Genomic DNA, 15911 nt, shown 5'->3' on the forward strand with positions numbered 1-15911 from the left:
TAATCCATTCGTCCACTGAAGACATTTGGGCTGTTTCCAGATCTTCGCTATTGTAAACAATGCTGCCATAAACATGGGGGTACATTTCTCCTTTTGAAACAGTGCTATGGTGTTCTTGGGGTATATTCCTAAAAGTGGGATACCTGGGTCAAAAGTCAGTTCTATTTTTAATTTTTTGAGGAATCTCCATACTGTTTTCCACAGAGGCTGCACCAGTCCGCATTCCCACCAGCAGTGCAGGAGGGTCCCCTTTTCTCCACATCCTCGCCAGCACCTACCATGTGTTGTTTTGTTGATGAGCGCCATTCTGACTGCTGTGAGGTGATATCTCATTGTGGTTTTAATTTGCATTTCTCTAATGATTAGTGATGAGCATTTTTTCATCTGCCTATTGGCCATCTGTATGTTCTCTTTGGAGAAGTGTCTTCATTTCTTTTGCCCATTTTTTGATTGGATTGTTTATCTTCCTGGTGTTGAGTTTTACAAGTTCTTTATAAATTTTCATTATTAACCCTTTATCAGATGTATTGTCGAATATGTTTTCATGTAGTTTGTCTTTTTATTCTGTTCTTATTGTCTTTAGCTGTGCAAAAGCTTTTTAGTTTGATATTTGTTTATCCTGTCTTTTATTTCACTTGCCCATGGAGATAATCAGCAAATATATTTCTGTGAGAGATGTTGAAGAGCTTACTGCCTATGTTTTCTTCTAAGATGCTGATGGTTTCACGGCTTACATTTAAGTCTTTTATCCTTTTTGAGTTTATTTTTGTGAGTGGTGAAAGTTCGTGGTGTAAGTTCGTGGTCTGGTTTCATTCTTTTGCAGTTAGCTGTCCAATTTTCCCAACACCATTTGTTGAAGAGGCTGTCTTTACTCCATTGTATGCTCTTACCTCCTTTGTCGAATATCAGTTGTCCATAAAGGCGTAGATTTATTTCTAGGTTCTCTGCTCTGTTCCATTGATCTATATGTCTGTTCTTATGCCAGTACCAAGCTGTTTTGAGTACAATGGCCTTGTAGTATAACTTGATATCAGGAAGTGGGATACTTTATTCTTCCTTTTCAAGATTGCTGAGGCTATTTGTGTTCTTTTTTGGCTCCATATAAATTTTTGGAATATGTGTTCTATATCTTTGAAATATGTCAATTGGTATTTTAATTGGTATTGCATTGAATTTATAAATTGCTTTGGATAATATAGACATTTTAATGACATTTATTCTTCCTAACCATGAGCAAGGTATATGCTTCTACTTGTTTGTATCTTCCTTGATTTCTTTTATCAATATTTTATAATTTTTGAGTACAAGTCTTTAATCTCCTTGGTTAAATTTATTCCTAGGTACTTTATTTTTTTGGTTGCAATAATGAAGGGGATTGTTTCCTTAATTTCTCTTTCTGACAGTTCATTGTTGGTGTATAAAAATGCCTCTGAATTCTAAGTATTAATTCTATATCCTGCCACCTTGCTGAATTCATTTATCAGGTCCAGTAGCTTTTTGACTGAGACTTTAGGGTTATCTATATACAATATCATATCATCTGCAAATAATGATAGTTTTACTTCTTCTTTTCCAATTTGGATGCCTTTTATTTCTTCTTCTTGTCTAATTGCTGTGGCTAGGACTTCCAGGACTATGTTGAATAAGAATGATGAAAGGGGGCACCCCTGTCTTCTTCCTGATCTTAAGGGGATAGCTTTTAACTTTTGCTCATTGAGTATGATGTTGGCTGTGGGTTTGTTATAGATGGCCTTTATCATGTTGAGGTATGTTCCCTGTATTCCCACTTTGCTGAGAGTTTTGATCATGAATGGGTGCTGGATTTTATCAAATGCTTTTTCTGCATCTATTGAAATTATCATGTGGTTTTTCTCCTTCCTTTTGTTTATGTGATGAATCACATTGATTGATTTGCGAATATTGTACCAGCCTTACCTTCTCAGAATGAATCCCACTTGATCATGGTGTAAGATTTTTTTCATATATTGCTGGATCTGGGTGGCTGATATTTTGTTGAGAACTTTAGCATCTAGATTTATCAGGGATATTGGCCTATAATTTTCTTTTTTTGTGTTATCTTTGCCTGGTTTTGGAATCAGAATTATGCTCACCTCATAAAAGGAGTTTGGAAGTCTTCCTCTTGAATTTTTTGAAATAGCTTGAGAAGAACAGGAGTTAGTTCTCCTTTGAATATTTGGTAGAATTCACTTGTGAAGCCATTGGGCCCTGGGCTTTTCTTTGTTGCGAGTTTTTTGATAACTGTTTCGATGTCATTTGTTGTAATCGGTCTGTTTAGGTTTTCTAATTCTTCCAGATTAATTTTTAAAATATTATATGTTTCAAGGAATTTGTCCATTTCATCTAGGTTGTCTAATTTTTTGGCATACAGTTCTTCATAGTATTTTCTTACAATCTTTTGTATTTCTGTTGTGTCAGTTGTTATTTCTCCACTCTCGTTTTAAATTTTATTTATTTGAGTCCTCTCTCTTTTCTTCTTGGGGAGTCTGGTTAAAGGTTCATGGATCTTGTTTACCTTTTCAAAGAACCAGCTCTTGGTTTCATTGATCCTCTGTATTGTTTCTTTAGCCTCTATGCCATTTATTTCTGCTCTGATCTTTATTATTTCCTTCCTTCTACTAGCTCTGGACTTAACTTGCTGTTCTTTTTCTAGTTCTTTTAGATGCAGGGTTAAATTGTTTCTTTGAGCTTTTCCTAGCTTCTTAAGGTATGCCTATAATGCTATGAACTTCCCTCTCAATACTGCTTTTGCTGTGTCCCATAAATTTTGAGTTATTGTATGCTCATTATCATTCGTTTCTAGGAATTTTTTTAGTTCTTTGATCTTACTGTTAATCCATTCATTATTTAACATGCTATTTAGTTTCCAAGTGTTTGAGTATTTTTCAGTTTTTCTGTTGTGGTTGATTTCTAGTTTCATGTCTTTGTGGTCAGAGAAGATTCTTGATATGATTTCAATCTTCTTAAATTTGTTGAGACCACTTTTGTGCCCTAACATGTGGTGTATCCTAGAGAATGTACCATGAGCACTTGAAAAGAATGTATATTATGCAGCTTTAGGGTGAAAGGTTCTGAAGATATCTACTAAATCAAGTTGATCTAGTGTGTCCTTTGAGTCTGTTGTTTCTTTGTTAATTTTCTTTCTTGAGGATATATCTCTGATGTCAGAGGGGTACTGAAATCCCCTACTATTATAGTATTGCTGTTGATTTCGCCCTTTATATCCATCAAAGTCTGCTTTATATATTTAGGTGCTCCTATGTTAGGTGCATAGATATTTATAATGCAATCTTCCTATTGGATTGCTCCCTTTATCACTATGTAGTGACTTTCTTTAGCTCTTAGTATAGCCTTCGTTTTAAAGTCCATTTTGTCTGATATAAGTATTGCTACCCCAGCTTTTTTATCATTTCCATGAAATATTTTTTTCCATCATTTTACCTTCAGTCTATGTGCATCTTTTGTTTTAAAGTGTGTCTCTTGTAGACAGCATATGTATGGGTCCTGTTTTCTTATCCACACAGTTAGCCTATGTCTTTTGATTGGATTATTTAAACCATTTACATTTAAGGTTATTATTGATAAGTAGTTGTTTATTGCCATTTTGTTCTTTAAAACTGTATTCCTCTTTTGCTATATTCTTTCCCCCCTTTGATCTGTTTACAACAGGCCTTTAACATTTCTTGTAGCATTGGTTTGGTTGTAATAAATTCCTTGGTTTTTTGTTTTTTGTTTTTTTTTTTGGTCTGGGAAGCTTTTATTTCTCCTTCAATTTTAAAGAATAGCCTTGCTGGAGAAAGTAGTCTTGGTTTTAGGCTCTTGTTCTGCCTTACGTTGAATCTTTCTTGCCATTTCCTTCTGGCCTCAAGTGTTTCTGTTGAGAAGTTGGATGTCATCCTTATGGGGGCTCCTTTGTAGGTGATAGCCTTTTTTCTCTAGCAGCTTTTAATATGATATTTTCTCTTTATCACTTAGCTTTGGTAATTACGATGTGTCTTGGTGTAGATTTTCTTGGGTTTCTCTTTAATGGAACCCTCTGTGCTTCTTGAACCTGCGAGACTTTTTCCTGCATCAATTTAGGGAAGTTTTCAGCTATGATTTGATTGAACAATATTTCTATCCCTTGTTCTTTCTCTTCTTCTTCAGGAACCCCTATGATGCGGATGTTATTTCTCTTCATGTTGTCACAGAGCTCTCTTAGAGTTTTTTCAGACTTTTTGAGTCTCTTTTTTCTTTTTGCTGCTCTGCTTCCGTGCCTTCATTTATCTTGTCCTCTAACTCGCTGAATCAATTCTCAGCTTCATGCATCCTGCTTTTAATTGCTTCCATTGTGGTCTTCATTTCTGATATTGTATTTTTCATTTCTGGCTGATTCTTTTTTATTATTTCAATGTCCTTTTTTATACTTGCTATCTCTTTATTTGGTTGTTTGTTATGATCATGTATTATTGTTCTAAGATATTTGAACATCCTAACAATCATTATTTTAAACTCTGCATCCAGTAATTTGGTTATATCTGACTCATTCAAGTCCTTTTCTGGTGATTTCTCTTGATTCAATTCAATTGGGTTGCATTTCTCTTCCTTCCCATTTTGTCTGTGTATAAGAAGGGTGTGGCTACTGTAGTCCAATGGGTGTGGCCTCTGTTTTCCCTAGGTGTGGTCTGTCTACAGGCCCACCACCCCCTCTGCTGCTGCCTTAGATGTATGGGTATGGGCATTGCTGGCTCCAGCCAGCTGAAGCCATCGCTGCGGTTTCTGCCTCTCCTCTGCAGGAGGGGCTGTGTTCACATGCCCGGGTCTACAAGCCTCGGCTTTCGCCTGGCCGCTGTGGGTGGGGCTGCGCCCCATGCCTGGGCACCATGGCAGGTGTGAGCACCTTTGCTCAGCTGTGGGTCTCCGCTTATTCTTGGGCTTTCGCCCCGTCCCCATGGGCAGAGTTGCACTCACGAGTCAGGCTGCAAGCCCTGGCTCTGTGGGCCGGGTTGGGCTGTGTGCCTGCACTCAGCCACAGTTCTCTGTCTGTTCCCAGGCTTTTGCCCCGCCCCCTTGGGCAGAGTTGCACTTATACATCAGGCCACAAGCCCTGGCTGTGTGGGTCGGGCTGGGGTGCGTGCCCACGCTCAGCCATGGGTCTCTGCAGATTCCAGGCTTTTGCCTTTCCCCTGTGGGTGGGATTGCAGGTGGGCCTGCAGCCGGCCAGACCACTTTTGTGCGCCCCTTCTGTTCCTTCCTGGTGAGTCTGAGCTCACGCTGGGCCTGTCGTGGCTGGCCCAGCTTCCGCCCCCACCGACGGGACTACGCTTCCGCATCCCGCTGCCCGTCCTCCGGCTAGCCCTCAGCACTGTGGGTGGGGGCACTGCACCTCAGACCCTAGACTCAATACTGTATTCCTTAAGGCTCCCTCCTTCTAAGCTACTCTGCTCTGAGTGCCACAGAAGAGCTTGTTTGGCTGGTGTCCTGTTCCCTTTGCTGGTATTGCTGGTTCCAGGGGAAATACTCACTTCAGATTTGAGTAGTGACTCAGCCCAGGGGTTAGGGTGTTTCTGCCTGTGCCTACTAGATTACACTCTCTTGCTGCTACTCTGGTCTTTTCCTTTCTCCCTGTCCATCAGAGCCGCGGGTGAGTGGTTGTGAAAGAGGTTTTCTGCGTGGTTCCTTCAAGAAGAATCCTGGGTCTGAGAAATCTATCTCTTTCTCACAAACAGTATCCTGACTTGTTTTTCAGCTAAATACTGTCCATACACTTCTTCTAAGCTCTGGGGCTATAGGCTGGGGCTTTGTTCCTGGGGCCTCGGGCCCTACCCTCTCCGCTAAACTCATTTCCCGCAACACGAGTCTCTCTGGGCTGCCGTTCGCTCCCAGGGGCTGGGCAGCTCTCTCCATGTTTTTACTTTTCCTACCAGTCTCTGTGTGGCTTTTCGGTGTTCCTTGGTTAAAGAGTCCTCTTTGTTTAGTCCAAAAAAAAAAAAAAGTTGTAAATCTTTATAATGGAATTTTTAAAAAAAATATAAAGAAGTATCGCAAATCCATTCGGCCAATTATAGGAAGTTAACCCTAGATTAGTCACATGTGGAATTCTTTTCCGTGTATCAGTATCTTCTTAATTATCTCGATTTCCAATGATCAAAGATGCTTCTGCTTCTGAGTAGCTGAGATTTTAAAGTAGCGGAGAATATTAAAAATTTAATTGTGGGCCGCAAAAACTCATTATGTGGGCTGTATCCAGCCCGTGGGCCGTATATTGGCCATGCCTGCATAGTCTTAGAATGGGAGCTGGTTGCTACGGGAACCACCAACTACATAGGAGAGAGTTGAAACTTTCAGCCCCAGCACATGACCTCCTAGGAGGGAAGCTGGACTGGAGGTTGAATCATCCACAGCCAGAGATTTAATCAATAATATCTATGTACTGAAGCCTCTATAAACCCCCAAAAAGACAGGTTGGAGAGCTTCTGGGTTGGTGAACATGTGGAGGTGTTTGGAGGGTTGCACACCCGGACAATATGACAGTCATATGACAGTCTGGGCTCCTTCCCACAAACCCTGCCCTCTTTGTCTCTTCAAGTTCACTGTTTCCTTAATAGCCTTTATAATAAACCAGTAATTTAGTAAGTAAACTGTTTCCCTGAGTTCTGTGAACCAGTCTACCAAATTAGTCAAGCCCCAAGGAGGTTGTGAGAACCTGTGATCTACTGCCAGGCCATCAGAGCACAGGTGACCTCCTGGACTTCAGATTGGCATCTGAATTGGTGTGTGTATGTGTGGGGACAGTCTCATGGGGCAATGCCCTTAACCTGTAGGTTCTGACACTGTCCCCAGCCAGATAATGTCAGAAAAGAGTTCAATTGTAGGACACCAAGCTGGTATGTGAGAATCTGAGAAGTGCTGGATGTGTGGAAAGAAACCCCCATGCTTGGGATCAGAAGTACCCCAAGTGAGTACTGAGAGAGAGGAAACCCTGAGCAGGTAAGAAGGGGGAAGGAGATAGATCATCTTGCAGGGACTCCCTTCACCTTGGCCAGCTTTGCTCGGAGGCTCAGGAAGCAGAGTGAGGAGGCTGCATTCCAGGGCACTGCCCTGTGCATCCGGCTGGTTCGAATGAATGAGGTATAGAATGGAATGCTGCAGGAGTAGATACTCCAAGGCTTTGACTCCATGGCGGTGTATGTAACAAGATAGAGCCCCAACCACCTTCATACCTGATCTTCCCTCTCTTCACGTAAGCGGCCCCAAAAGGTAAAGCAGTGACTAAGCAAACATTTTCCTCATCATCTGGTTTCCACTGTCAAAATCATTTCTGTGTCTGACTCCATCCCTAGCCTGACTATGAACTCGAGAAAGGTTAAGAGCACCTTACCGGGCAACCGGATTGGCTTCCACGGGGCAGAGTTTGGCACATAGGCATGCTTCGTGGCTGTGACGACCAACTGACTTCCCAGCTTATACCGGAACTTGATGAAGGTGACGCCATCTGTGCCTGAGGTGCCAGAGGCAATGGAGACCTGGTTGGTGAAAATCTCGATGAGTGCATCTGGGACGGGCTGATGGGTGCTGGCATCACTGATGTGGACCTTCAGGGTAACCTCTGTGACAGGAAAAAAGCAATAAAGAACAATGGCTGTTCATTGGGCCACTTCAACAGCGGTTCCACTATAAATGCTGCAGGAGGTGGAAAGCGCAATATGCTAAGGAAATCGAGATTTACATCCCAAATATGAATCATTTAACCAGGGAAAATTTTCTTTTTAGGCATCTCTTTTTATTTTACATGATTTCCTATTTTATTTGAAATCACTTACTTTCACAAATTGCTTTCTCTTCACTCTTCCCTGCTCAAATCAACAAATAATTGAGAGAAAAATTCTGTCCCTTTAAGACATTGTACAGCAAACAATACTTTTTTTATTCTTCCCAGCGTTGCCTGCAAACACAGCCTGAACAGGCTCAAGCTGCTCTGTAAGGATCCTGCAGGCTCTAAGACTTGCAGCCATATTCACCAAAGGCTCTAGTGAACACAGACAAGAGCAACCCAGGATCACTTTGTTGGTAGTCATGAAAATTAGACCCAAACGTAGTCCAAAATATCATTAAAAGAAAGAACCCATAGGGTGGGAAGAGACAAGGTTAGAAGAAAAAAGAAAATAAATATTTGAAAAGATAAATGAAACTGAGTCAGTAATATTGGCAAGAAAAAGATAATAAATGTGGAAAATGGACACATCCAAATTAATGTTAAAATATTAAAATGAAGTGGATCATTTTCATTTATTCATGCAAGAGATATTTACTGAGCTGTTACTCTATGTCTAGAATTGTGAGCAATTGTGCAAATTACAGCAGTGAAGAAAAGTGAGTATGAACGCAAGTGCTATTCTTGGGAGCATCTGGTGCAGGGACAAAAGGGGCACTGATGGAAAAGCATATGCAATGGCTCAGAGGCAAGATAAAGCCTTGCCTCCTGAGAAACAGAAATAGGTTCTGAAAGCTGGTTGGAAAGTGCAAGGTGCTTGAGGCTCAGTGAGAGGCAAGGATAGAGAGGCAAGTAGGGGCCAGATCACTTATGGCTTCAGAACCGATCTAAAGGGATCATTCTTTATCCCAAGGGCAATGGGAATCTCAATGGTTTTAAACAGGGGAGTGTAAATCAAATGTACATTGTGGAAATGTCTGGCTTTAGGTGACTGATGGACTAGGAGAGAGGCAAGCCTGAAGACTGAGTTTCCAAGTAAGAGGTCTTTGCAATAAATAACCTAGGAAGAGATGATGGTGCATCAGACACCAGCACCATAATGAACGTCAATTAAGAGATTCTATCCCAGAATAAACAGAGGTGTACCCTGCTCCAATAAACTTCTCCTTCTTTTTTTTTTTTTTTTTTTTTTTCTGAAGCTGGAAACAGGGAGAGACAGTCAGACAGACTCCCGCATGCGCCCGACCAGGATCCACCCGGCACGCCCACCATGGGGCGACGCTCTGCCCACCAGGGGGGCGATGCTCTGCCCATCCTGGGGGTCGCCATGTTGCGACCAGAGCCACTCTAGCGCCTGAGGCAGAGGCCACAGAGCTATCCCCAGCTCCCGGGCCATCTTTGCTCCAATGGAGCCTTGGCTGCAGGAAGGGAAGAGAGAGACAGAGAGGAAGGCGCGGCGGAGGGGTGGAGAAGCAAATGTGCGCTTCTCCTGTGTGCCCTGGCCGGGAATCGAACCCAGGTCCTCCGCACGCTAGGCCGAACTTCTCCTTCTTAGGTGCTTGATATCCAAAGCTCTTCCACAACTGGGGCACCCACATCGAGAAGATTTCCTTTTGCTTCGAGAACCTGCACCTTGGTAACTTGCCAACTACATACAATACCTATGATAATGAAGCAACCTTGTCAATACTGCAAATTTCAGCTAGTCAATCATTTTCTCACCCATTTTTTAACATTCCTACATAAGACATTTTTGGACTAGATGACTATAAAAACTGCTAAAGAACCCTACTGTACCACATAAAGGTCTCAAAACCTAGCAGAGACAAAAAAAAAAAAAAAAAAAAAAATAGTGTTACGGAAACTGAACAACAAAAAAAGCAGATAGTTCAAACCGTGCTATAGAAGGAGAAAACTAATGTCATAAGAATGATAAAATCAAAATCAAGGATATTCCTGACCTGTGCTGGCGCAGAGGATGAAGCATCGACCCGGAATGCTGCAGTCGCTGGTTTGAAACCCAGGCTTGCCTGGTCAAGGCATATGCAGGAAGCAACGATAGCTGATAAGCTGATGCTTCCTGCTCTTTCTCTCTGCCTCTCTCTCTCTCTCTCTCCTCTCTCCTCTCTCTAAAATCAATAAATTAAAAAAAAAAAAAAGTCGGCAAAGAGGCTCAAAATAGCCAAGTGTAAAATCAAGGATATGACATTACAAAACTTTAGTCAGTTCCTTCCAATCGTATCACTGTCATCTTAATGCAGATTTGCAGAATGTACCCCAACTGTTTTCTTATTTATTTCAATCTTCCTTGTACAAGTTGTAACATAAATTAACTCAGCTTTCATTAATAGTCAGATAGCAAAAGTCCTCTCCACAACAGAGCATGTGGGAAGGTGGCTTTGTAGGACCACATAGATAATTTATGCAATTTTATGGTAATACAACATTTACTAACAATTGGGGTTACAAGATTTCTGCTCTCTCTTCACTGTTTGCTGGGATGGTAGAAGCAGCTGAGGTCAGGGAAAAAGCACAAGGATTCCTGAATAAGCACAGAAAGAAAACGTTCTACTGAAAGCAATGCGCTCCAGTCTATTTATTTTTAATACAGGAAGCCTCGTTTACGTTCTGCAATTGTATACTTTGAAAGAGACTAGTGAGCTATTTTTTTTTTTTTTTGGTGTGACAGTACATGAAAAAAATATCAGTATAACTTTGTAATTATTACAGACCATTGGTGCATCATTTTTTAATTGATTGATTTTAGAGAGACAGAAAAGAGATAGAGAGATAGAGAGAGAAAGAAGCATTCATTTGCTGTTCCACTTAGTTGTGCGTTCATCTATCAGTTCCTGTCTGTGTCCTGACCAGGGATGGAGCTGCATCCTAGGTGTTTTGAGACGACACTGCAATGGACTGAGCTAACTGTCCAGAGCCTGGGGTACCATTTTTCTTAGTTTGCCGTATGCTTTATTCATATGACAGTATATCATGAATAGTCCTCCAATCCAATAGCACTAGATCTGTTCATTTTTTAAAAATACATTTTAATTTTTAAGAGCAGTTTTAGGTTCACAGCAATATTGCGTGGAAGTTACATGGTTTTCCCTTTGAGATATAATTTTTCTCCAGTAACACTTATTAGATTATCCATTCAACAACAAACAAAATTATTTGTACCATACAAGTAATCTTATGCCAAGGTGTGTGGGCCACTATTTACTAATACTATTCTCATTTTGCAGATAAAAGGGAGTTCCTATAAAGAGCCCCAGGCCTAAATATGCATTCGGGTGCCCTGTGTTCCTCTGATGGCCAGTGAGAGCTTAGAGGTCCTGCTGAGCGGGGGCACCTCACCATTCGTCCCCTCCTTATACCACACATCCATCACCAACTTCTGCTGATTTTAATTCCAAAATATATGTCTCAGAGTAGGCCTCTCCTCCTTATCCTTGATAACAAGGCCCCCATTTCAAGCCTTTGCCATCTGTCACCCAGACTGCCACTCAGCCCCTTCACAGAAACTGCCACTGTCCTCAGACCTGACCCTTGAAATCCCACTGAAGCCAGAGGGAGCTATCTGAAATACTGATGTGACCACTTCCTGTTTCACTGCAAATCCTTCAGTGTCCTACCAGATGTGGCCAAGGGCATCCCGTTTCTGTATGGTTCATGAGGTAAGAATGGTTTTTATACCTAAATGATTTTAAAAAATCCAAAGAATAGTTCATGTAACATAAGCATTATCCAAAATTCAAATTTTAGTGTCTATGAATAAAGTTTTATTGAAACATACCCATGCCCAGTCATTTACACATTGTCTGAGGCTGTTTTTGCATTGCAATGGTAGTATTCAGAAGTTCTGACAGAGTCCACATGGCCTGCAAAGCCTAAACTCTTTACTTTGGCCCTTTAAAGAAAAACCCCTGCCAACCCTTGCCGTGCAAGATGCATTTCAAAGTATCCTAGGTCACCTACAACCAGGCCCCACCTGATCCCCACATACTGCCCACAGGACCCCAGGCACTGTCTCACCTTCCCTCCCTCCCTTCCTTTCTCCCCCTTCTCATCTTAGTAGGAAATGCCATTCTACAACTGTACTTTCTTGTTGCTAATTCCTATTCATTCTTTACAAGTCCCAGTCAAGGTTTATCTGAGAAACTGTACCCCGACTCAGGTCTCAGCGAATCCTCCCCAAAGTGGGCTGGAGGCCCCTTGTCTCCACCCCCCACCCAATCTGCGCTGACACTGCCCCCAACCCCAATCACCTGTCAGTCAGCATTCACTGCAGGCCAGCCATGTGGCAGACAGTGGTGACAAGCTGCTTTCAGCTATTGGTATTTAATGAACAGCAAGTGAGATTACGAAATGGGAGAAGTGCCTCCAGGAAAATGGGGTACCACAGGAGAGCAGAATGGAGGGGGGCCTATTTTTAAGGGGGTGGCCGGGAAAGGTCTTTTGAGAAGGTCACTGAAGCTCAGGCCTGAAGGACACATAGGAACCAGCCAGCCAAAGGCAGAGCTGCAAGTGCAGAGGTTGCATAAAAACCAGCCTAGGGCCCTGGCCGGTTGGGTCAGTGGTAGAGCGTTGGCCTGGCGTGCAGGAGTCCCGGGTTCGATTCCCGGCCAGGGCACACAGGAGAAGTGCCCATCTGCTTCTCCACCCCTCCCTCTCTCCTTCCTCTCTGTCTCTCTCTTCCCCTCCCGCAGCCGAGGCTCCACTGGAGCAAAGTTGGCCCGGGTGCTGAGGATGGCTCTGTGGCCTCTGCCTCAGGCGCTAGAATGGCTCTGATTGTGGCAGAGCAACGCCCCAGATGGGCAGAGCATCGCCCCCTAGTAGGCATGCCGGGTGGATCCCGGTCGGGCGCATGTGGGAGTCTGTCTGACTGCCTCCCTGTTTCCAGCTTCAGAAAAATACAAAAAACAAACAAACAAACAAAAAAAAAACACCCAGCCTAGAGGGAGCTCAGCATGGAGGCCATTGTGTCTGAAGATGGGTGGTCCACACCGCACACTTACCACCGCTTCCTCGCATCTGCAATGCTCTGTGGTGAGGAGTAGAGGTTCTCATTTTTTAAAATTAATTCTTTTTACCTTAACACCTAGCCTGGTACCTTGAGCCCACAGATATCAATAAAAGTTTGTAAAATGAACAAATGCTGGAATGAACATAACCACTTCCTAATACTGCCCTGATGGGGACAGAAACCACTGGCCACATATGGGCATATGAATTTAAGTTTAAACTAATTAAAATAGCTTGACTTGCGGCGGCACAGTGGACCCGGAATGCTGAGGTTACTGGTTTGAAACCCCAGGCTTACCCGGTCAAGGCACATACAGGAGTTGATGCTTCTTGTACCTCCCTCTATCCCCCCCTCCCCAGTCCCCTGCCTTTCTCTCTCTCTTTAAAATCAATTAATAAAATCTTTTAATTAATTAATTAAAATAAATTACATTAGAAATGGAGCTCCTCGGTCACACTAGGCACATTTCAAGTGCTCAGCAACCACATGTGGCCATGGCTCCCAGGCTGGACAGGACAGACAGATTTCCATCACCGCAGGAAGTTCTACTGGACAGCACAGATCATGTATTACAAAGTCTTAGCTCAGAATCTGAGTAAGAAATCCAGAGTATCAGAATAGTTCCACGGACTCCCGAGGATCTGAGCATGACTCTGAGCCTCTGTGGACCTGACCTTCATCTGAAGTCCTTGAAGTGACCTAAAGTCTCTGTGTGGTCTCTGCACCCACCCACACCCCTCCTGGCCTCACTCCTGCTCCTTCCCCTTTCGGGGGTGGGAGACTGTCTCCTTGCTGGGCACGCTCTGCCCACCCCGCCCAGACACCCGTCCACGCGGCTTCCTCACCTCCTTCCCTTGCTGCTGCTTAAATGTCACCTCCCGAATGAGGCCTACAATGACCACTCGCTAGTTTCTTAAGCTGCTGTGGAACTTTCAGAACACAGATACAAGTGGAGAGCGGCGAAAGGAAAACCTCTGCACTGATAACCACATTTCAAAGACCAACTTTCTGTCATTTTGTTTCATCTATTCTCCTTCCTCCCGTCCCACCCTCCCCTTTCCAATTTTTCTTCTAAAACATTTTGAAACAAATCCAAGATATTATATTTAGTCACATTATATCCCCATAAATATTTCTGTTTACAACAGATATGCACGACCTTTTACAAAACATACCAAAAATGACATTATCATACCTAATACATAGAACCTTTTTGTCATCTCATACCCAGCAAACATCCAACTTTCTCTGATTACTACAAACAATTATTTTTAGAATTCTGACCATCCTCTCTAAAATGTTAACCCCACCCCACCCCGTTCTTCTGATACTATACTGCTCTACTTTTCCTTTTCTGCGTGTACCTATCAATGCTGGCACGATAGTTTATGTGCTTACAACTCTCTGACTAAGCTTTGAGAGAGCTCTTTTGCCTGTTACTTTTTTCTTCTTTATCACGGATCCCAAGCACACTGGATAGTGTATGGCACACAGCAGGCACTCAGCACTGAATGAGTCACTAAAACTAACAGGCATTTCTGTTATCATCTGGTATGTGATTTAAATACTGCTAGGTGTCTTTTTGTTGTTGTTGTTCCATTTACTTCTTATTCATTATTGTCTTAAATAGATACTGTCAAAATCCATTTGAAAAACAATAATTCAGATAACTAATTAATTGTAATTAATTAGCAAATCTTTACTGATCAGCTACTGTATGCTTGGTATAGATATGAGGTACTGTGGGAGATGAAAAAAAAAGAAGATATGGCTCTTGTTTTTAAGGAGTTTACAATTTTGGGGGGGAGGGGGGGTTTATAGGTAGTTAGGTCCAACCCATGTGCCAGAGAACAAAAAGGATGAAACTAGGTAAGACAGAATTTAAATACATAGCTAAGAAGAGACTAATGAGATCTAGAGTTTATTAACAAAAACAAATACAAAGAAAGTACAAAGGTCTGAAAATATCCAAGAGGTAGAATGGGTACTGGCTACACAGGTTTGTACTGCTTGGATACTGGCCCTGATCACGGCTTTCCCGAGTTCACTGAGGGATGCTTCCTGGGAGGGATGGAAATGGAAGCTGAGACTGGAAGGATGGGTAGCACGGAGACGCGTCCAGCATCTCCTGAATGCTTTCCTTCATCTGAGTATGTTCCCACATCACACCTTTGACCTACGGCAGAAGCTAGAAACTTGTTTACCCAGTCTCCTGGTAGCTAGGAAGTGGGAATGGGCTTTGGCTCTGCTAGTTTGATGCCTTCATGCTGGATTCTGATTTGAAAGCAACACAAAGAAGCAATTGCTTTTTCTGACCAAAGGGACCATGGAGGAGGCATCTGGGTGGGGACAGCAGTGTAAGCTGCCCTGAGTCAGTGCAGGAGAGCAGTAGGGTGTCCCTGGCTTAGTCTTACCATATGGCCTAAGCATCATTCTGTCTTCGACCCTCATCCTCCCAGAACTTCCACGTGCTACCTACAAGCTTTAATAAAAATATTTCCTAGTTACACTAGCTAGAGTGGGTAGCAGTGTTGCTCTCCTCAGGTTCTGTGCTGTCCTGGCAGGGCACTTTATGCCTGAGGACCATTTCCTTAAAACTGCACCCACCTGGTTCTCCTCCCAACCCCTGGGTTTCCTTTTCAGTATCTGTGATGGTTCACTTTATGTGTCAACATTACTGGGCCTTGAGTACCGGATATTTGGCCAACCATTACTCTGGGCATTTCTGTGTGGGTGTTTTTTGATGAGATTAACATTCAGGTTGACAGACTGAGTGAAGCGGACTGCCCTCTCCAATGGGGGTGGGCCTCATACAATCAGTTGAAGGCATGAATAGAATACAAAGGTTGACTTTCCTCTGAGTAAGAGAATTCTGCCTGCCTGACAGCTTTTGAACTAAGATATCAGCTGCCTCCTGCTTTCAGACTTGAACTGAAATTTCAGCTCTTCCTGGGTCTCAAACCTGCTAGCATTTGTACTAAAACTATACCATCAGCTCTCCTGAGTGTCCAGCTTGCTGACTCACCCTGCAGATCTTGGGACTTGTCAGCTTCCCGATCTGCACAAGCGAATTCCTTACAGTAAATCTCTTTCTATATGTACATAAATACATCCTATTGGGTCTGTTTCTCTGGAGGACGATGACTAACAGTGCCCATCATGGGTTCTGCTGCT

The 15911-nt window shown here is 42.7% G+C and overlaps 1 protein-coding gene across 4 annotated transcripts in view; it reads right to left on the reverse strand.

Moving 5' to 3' along the window:
* Window positions 1-15911, reverse strand: part of FAM171A1 (family with sequence similarity 171 member A1) — a 177788-nt gene that overhangs the window by 79182 nt on the left and 82695 nt on the right. For all 4 annotated transcript variants that reach the window (XM_066386648.1, XM_066386649.1, XM_066386651.1 and 1 more), the window contains one exon: window positions 7379-7606. In XM_066386648.1, the coding sequence (XP_066242745.1) occupies window positions 7379-7606 (228 nt within the window). The remainder of the gene's footprint in view (window positions 1-7378; window positions 7607-15911) is intronic.

This window comes from Saccopteryx leptura, chromosome 5 (genome assembly GCF_036850995.1).
Source record: "Saccopteryx leptura isolate mSacLep1 chromosome 5, mSacLep1_pri_phased_curated, whole genome shotgun sequence".
Taxonomy (NCBI): domain Eukaryota; kingdom Metazoa; phylum Chordata; class Mammalia; order Chiroptera; family Emballonuridae; genus Saccopteryx; species Saccopteryx leptura.